Source organism: Oncorhynchus keta, chromosome 7 (assembly GCF_023373465.1).
Source record: "Oncorhynchus keta strain PuntledgeMale-10-30-2019 chromosome 7, Oket_V2, whole genome shotgun sequence".
NCBI classification, from domain to species: Eukaryota; Metazoa; Chordata; class Actinopteri; order Salmoniformes; family Salmonidae; genus Oncorhynchus; species Oncorhynchus keta.
Window position 1 is genome coordinate 50,375,805 of NC_068427.1, and position 6,346 is coordinate 50,382,150.

A 6,346-nucleotide genomic window follows, 5' to 3' on the forward strand; every position below is an offset into this window, starting at 1 on the left:
GGTGTGGGCTGGTCGTGCTGGGCTTGGTGTGGTTTGGTTGTGTTGGGCTGGCCATGTTGGGCTTGGTGTGGGCTGGCCGTGTTGGGCTTGGTGTGGGCTGGCCGTGTTGGGCTTGGTGTGGGCTGGTTGTGTTGGGCTTGGTGTGGGCTGGTTGTGTTGGGCTTGGTGTGGGCTGGCCGTATTGGGCTTGGTGTGGGCTGGCCGTGTTGGGCTGGCCATGTTGGGCTTGGTGTGGGCTGGTTGTGTTGGGCTTGGTGTGGGCTGGTTGTGTTGTGCTTGGTGTGGGCTGGCCGTGTTGGGCTTGGTGTGGGCTGGTTGTGTTGGGCTTGGTGTGGGCTAGCCGTGTTGGGCTGGCCATGTTGGGCTTGGTGTGGGCTGGTTGTGTTGGGCTTGGTGTGGGCTGGTTGTGTTGGGCTTGGTGTGGGCTGGCCGTGTTGGGCTGGCCATGTTGGGCTTGGTGTGGGCTGGTTGTGTTGGGCTTGGTGTGGGCTGGCCGTGTTGGGCTGGCCGTGTTGTGCTTGGTGTGGGCTGGCCGTGTTGGGCTTGGTGTGGGCTGGCCGTGTTGGGCTTGGTGTGGGCTGGCCGTGTTGGGCTGGCCGTGTTGGGCTTGGTGTGGGCTGGCCGTGTTGGGCTGGCCATGTTGGGCTTGGTGTGGGCTGGTTGTGTTGGGCTGGTTGTGTTGGGCTTGGTGTGGGCTGGACCGTGTGGGTTGGTGTGGACTGGTTTTGTTGGGCTGGTTGTGTTGGGCTGGTTGTGTTGGGCTGGTTGTGTTGGTTGGTGTGGACTGGTTGTGTTGGGCTGGTTGTGTTGGGCTTGGTAGGGACTGGTTGTGTTGGGCTGGTTGTGTTGGGCTGGTTGTGTTGCGCTTGGTGTGGGCTGGACCGTGTGGGTTGGTGTGGACTGGTTGTGTTGGGCTGGTTGTGTTGGGCTGGTTGTGTTGGGCTTGGTAGGGACTGGTTGTGTTGGGCTGGTTGTGTTGGGCTTGGTATGGACTGGTTGTGTTGGGCTTGGTGTGGGCTGGCCCGTGTTGGCTTGGTGTGGGCCGGCCGGTGTTGGCTTGTTGTGGGCTGGTTGTGTTGGGCTTGGTGTTGACTTGGTGTGGGCTGGTTGTTGGCTTGGTGTTGACTTGGTGTGGGCTGGTTGTTGGCTTGGTGTGGGCTGGTTGTTGGCTTGGTGTGGGATGGTTGTGTTGGGCTTGGTGTTGACTTGGCATGGGCTAGCCCGTGCCCACCTTGCCCACTGAATACCTACATGGGGCCAATGGGGTCATGTTGGCTGGGAGGAGTATGTAGCTCGGTCTGGGTAGGATAGCTCAAATAGTCTATTGATTCTGTCTCGGATTGGTTGTCTTTGCGGAGGGGGAGGAGCATGGTTGGGAAGGCACTTGTGTAAAGTAACAGAGATGTGTAAGTAGAGGTTCAATACATGGAGAGAGAGAGAGAGAAGATTTCAGGATGTTGTACCAACTCTGTGAGTTCTCAGTGGTATCTCATACGTACCAACAGGGTCTTTCTTCTCAGGCAACCCCGGGTCTAGCAGGCTCTGTTGTACAGCCAAACAGAAGCTGACAGAACAGGAACCGTTGTTGATGAGAGGCACCTCGAAGGACCTACAGTCTCCCACCAACACCTCCCCCAGATTCAGCACCCCATGCTCTGCCTGGAGAGAGAGAGAACCAATTACAGAGTTTCCACCCAAACACAGACACTAACACAATTCACCTGGGGGGGGTCTGAGGAGACTAACACCTGGATGGATCCTTTGGAGGCCATGCCCACTACTTTCAGGGGGAGGCGGGACTTCCTGCATCCGGGCGTCTGGATTGGCCAGAAGGTCAGGTTGGGTTTCAGATTGTAAACCATTTCCTCAAATGGGGTGAAGGACCACGTCTGCACCTGGGAGGAGGAAAATCACAACCTCTACTTAACCAACACTCAACCTCCACTCAACCAACACTCAACCTCCACTCAACCTCTACTTAACCAACACTCAACCTCCACTCAACCTCTACTTAACCAACACTCAACCTCCACTCAACCTCTACTTAACCAACACTCAACCTCCACTTAACCTCTACTTAACCAACACTCAACCTCTACTCAACCTCTACTTAATCAACTCAACCTCTACTTAACCTCTACTTAACCAACACTCAACCTCTACTTAACCTCTACTTAACCAACACTCAACCTCCACTTAACCTCTACTTAACCAACACTCAACCTCTACTTAACCAACACTCTACCTCTACTTAACCAACACTCTACCTCTACTTAACCAACACTCAACCTCCACTTAACCTCTACTTAACCAACACTCAACCTCCACTCAACCTCTACTTAACCAACACTCAACCCTACTGACTAAACCTACCCTTAACCACTCTGCTAACCCTACTGACTAAACCTACCCTTAACCACTCTGCTAACCCTACTGACTAAACCTAACCACTCTGCTAACCCTACTGCCTAAACCTAACCACTCTGCTAACCCTACTGACTAAACCTAACCACTCTGCTAACCCTACTGCCTAAACCTAAACCCTCTGCTAACCCTACTGACTAAACCTACCCACTCTGCTAACCCTACTGTCTAAACCTAACCACTCTGCTAACCCTACTGACTAAACCTAACCACTCTGCTAACCCTACTGCCTAAACCTAACCACTCTGCTAACCCTACTGCCTAAACCTAACCCTACTGACTAAACCTAACCCCTCTGCTAAACCTACTGACTAAACCTACCCACTCTGCTAACCCTACTGCCTAAACCTAACCACTCTGCTAACCCTACTGACTAAACCTAACCACTCTGCTAACCCTACTGACTAAACCTAACCACTCTGCTAACCCTACTGACTAAACCTAACCACTCTGCTAACCCTACTGCCTAAACCTAACCACTCTGCTAACCCTACTGCCTAAACCTAACCACTCTGCTAACCCTACTGCCTAAACCTAACCCCTCTGCTAACCCTACTGACTAAACCTAACCACTCTGCTAACCCTACTGCCTAAACCTAACCACTCTGCTAACCCTACTGCCTAAACCTAACCACTCTGCTAACCCTACTGCCTAAACCTAAACCCTCTGCTAACCCTACTGACTAAACCTACCCACTCTGCTAACCCTACTGTCTAAACCTAACCACTCTGCTAACCCTACTGACTAAACCTAACCACTCTGCTAACCCTACTGCCTAAACCTAACCACTCTGCTAACCCTACTGCCTAAACCTAACCCTACTGACTAAACCTAACCCCTCTGCTAAACCTACTGACTAAACCTACCCACTCTGCTAACCCTACTGCCTAAACCTACCCACTCTGCTAACCCTACTGCCTAAACCTAACCACTCTGCTAACCCTACTGACTAAACCTAACCCCTCTGCTAACCCTACTGACTAAACCTAACCCCTCTGCTAACCCTACTGACTAAACCTAACCCCTCTGCTATATATATATATATATATATATATATATATATATATATATATGTATATATATATATATATATATATATATATATGTATATATATATATTTAGCCAATTTGACTTTGCAGCTACGCCATCTAGCAGAAATCACCCAGTTCTGCCTCCAGAGAAAGATTCTTGACAATAAAGGTCAACCTGCGTCCCCACCAGCCCCTCTCTTTCTCTCACCGTGGTCTCATTGGGCTGCAGGACTCCCGTGTCAGGGGCCACAGAGATGACCCGTTGGTCAGGTCCAGAGATCCTCCAGTGGAACCTCAGAGGTAATCTGGTCAGGTTCCTGACCCTGTAGGGGCTTTGGGAGCGGGAGCCCACGGCCGTGGGTTTGAAGAACAGACTACCTTCTCCTTCCAGAGACAGACAAGGCTTCTCTACCACACTCACCACCGACAGCTCCTACAAGGCAGTACAGACAGCCACACACACACACCCCCAGAGCAACACTTTGTTAAAGGGAATCTATTGTACCAAGGCGTTTCTAAAGCAGATTTATTCATGTCGATCACATACTGGAGTCGTCATTGCGGATCCAAGGTGCTTTATAGATCAGTGATTCTGTGCAGAAACGTGCTCAGGTTGATCCCCCTCGAACACACCAACTGTCTGAAAAGGATCTATCGTACAAGCCTGCTGTGACTAGGACTGTGGTACCTGGGTGTGCTTGGGACTGGCATTGAAGTGCAGGGTGAGGGGTAGCTTGGCAGGGCAGTCTTCTGCCGGGGTGGTCCTGAGGGTGAGAATCTGGTGGTGTCCAGGTAGGACCAGGCCGCTGGTGGGCTGAACAGACACCGAAGGACACTCCTCTGGGTCCAGCCTGAACACCAAGGGTAGGTCTCCCGTGTTCTCCAGGAGCACAGTCCTGTAGGAGACCAGGCTCAGAGCAGGGAAGACCTGGAAAGAGAGGAAGAGGAGGATGAAGATGACGAAGAAAATGCCTTTATTCCAGACTGAACGTTCGTTCTGAACAAGAACTTGGAGTACGCTAGCGTGAGACGAATGGAGATATGATTGTGTGAGGACAGTTGACGGTGCTATGTCTGTACTCACCACTAGGGGGCGCTGCAAGGAGAACCGGGGGATGAAGTGCTCCCGGCCAGGCTGGAAGGAGTGTCCAATGACCCGGACTGTGACACACCAGGGAGGGCACAAGGTACGGTCCTCTACCTGCCGATGGTCCCGCAACACCTGGAGAAAGAGGTGGGGCAAAAACAGAGCTGTTTCACTACCTGTACAGGTCTGTCTTGAAAATAAATATTTAAAAAATAAAGAGTTTATCTTAATAAGATCAAAGCAGGGAATAAGAAAAACCTAAACCGAAATAATTAATAAATAAAAAAATGACCTTGTAGAGAGCGAAGCACTCTAGCTGTGCCCCATGGAAGGTGTTGTGTTGCTTGGGCGTGTAGCTGACTCTGAAAGCAGTCGACTTCAGGGGTCCCAGATCACATGACGAGGGTGTGACGGAGAAGGAGGAGTTAGGAGCCGGGGTCCAGATCAAGCTGAGCTTGCCCTTGGTGTGATTGGAGAGAGTCACAGACTGCGAGGTAGAGACGGAGCCATTGTAGAACAGCAACTCTGGGGGATCCACTGTGACGTGGGAACTGTTGGACCCCTCACCGCTGCCTCCTAGCTCAGCCTCCACCTTGCCCCCTGCACAGCCTTGGTAATATTCCTCCATAGGGCTCTTCTCTGGCACAGCAGCAGGATCCTAGAAAGACACTTGTTTTATTATAGGGCTCCTCTCTGACACAGCAGCAGGATCCTAGAAAGACGCTTGTTTTATTATAGGGCTCCTCTCTGACACAGCAGCAGGATCCTAGAAAGACACTTGTTTTATTATAGGGCTCTTCTCTGGCACAGCAGCAGGATCCTAGAAAGACACTTGTTTTATTATAGGGCTCTTCTCTGACACAGCAGCAGGATCCTAGAAAGACACTTGTTTTATTATAGGGCTCTTCTCTGACACAGCAGCAGGATCCTAGAAAGACACTTGTTTTATTATAGGGCTCTTCTCTGACACAGCAGCAGGATCCTAGAAAGACACTTGTTTTATTATAGGGCTCTTCTCTGGCACAGCAGCAGGATCCTAGAAAGACACTTGTTTTATTATAGGGCTCTTCTCTGGCACAGCAGCAGGATCCTAGAAAGACACTTGTTTTATTATAGGGCTCTTCTCTGACACAGCAGCAGGATCCTAGAAAGACACTTGTTTTATTATAGGGCTCTTCTCTGGCACAGCAGCAGGATCCTAGAAAGACACTTGTTTTATTATAGGGCTCTTCTCTGGCACAGCAGCAGGATCCTAGAAAGACACTTGTTTTATTATAGGGCTCTTCTCTGACACAGCAGCAGGATCCTAGAAAGACACTTGTTTTATTATAGGGCTCTTCTCTGACACAGCAGCAGGATCCTAGAAAGACACTTGTTTTATTATAGGGCTCTTCTCTGACACAGCAGCAGGATCCTAGAAAGACACTTGTTTTATTATAGGGCTCTTCTCTGGCACAGCAGCAGGATCCTAGAAAGACACTTGTTTTATTATAGGGCTCTTCTCTGGCACAGCGGCAGGATCCTAGAAAGACACTTGTTTTATTATAGGGCTCTTCTCTGGCACAGCAGCAGGATCCTAGAAAGACACTTGTTTTATTATAGGGCTCTTCTCTGGCACAGCAGCAGGATCCTAGAAAGACACTTGTTTTATTATAGGGCTCTTCTCTGGCACAGCAGCAGGATCCTAGAAAGACACTTGTTTTATTATAGGGCTCTTCTCTGACACAGCAGCAGGATCCTAGAAAGACACTTGTTTTATTATAGGGCTCTTCTCTGGCACAGCAGCAGGATCCTAGAAAGAC

The 6,346-nt window shown here is 50.3% G+C and overlaps 1 protein-coding gene across 1 annotated transcript in view; it reads right to left on the reverse strand.

Moving 5' to 3' along the window:
- Positions 1–6,346, reverse strand: part of cfap65 (cilia and flagella associated protein 65) — a 115,176-nt gene that overhangs the window by 77,094 nt on the left and 31,736 nt on the right. Inside the window, exons 11-16 of the mRNA XM_052521818.1 lie at positions 4,837–5,202; positions 4,542–4,679; positions 4,146–4,385; positions 3,666–3,890; positions 1,749–1,895; positions 1,500–1,659 (exon numbers count right to left, since the gene is read on the reverse strand). Coding sequence (XP_052377778.1) covers positions 1,500–1,659; positions 1,749–1,895; positions 3,666–3,890; positions 4,146–4,385; positions 4,542–4,679; positions 4,837–5,202 — 1,276 coding nt within the window. The remainder of the gene's footprint in view (positions 1–1,499; positions 1,660–1,748; positions 1,896–3,665; positions 3,891–4,145; positions 4,386–4,541; positions 4,680–4,836; positions 5,203–6,346) is intronic.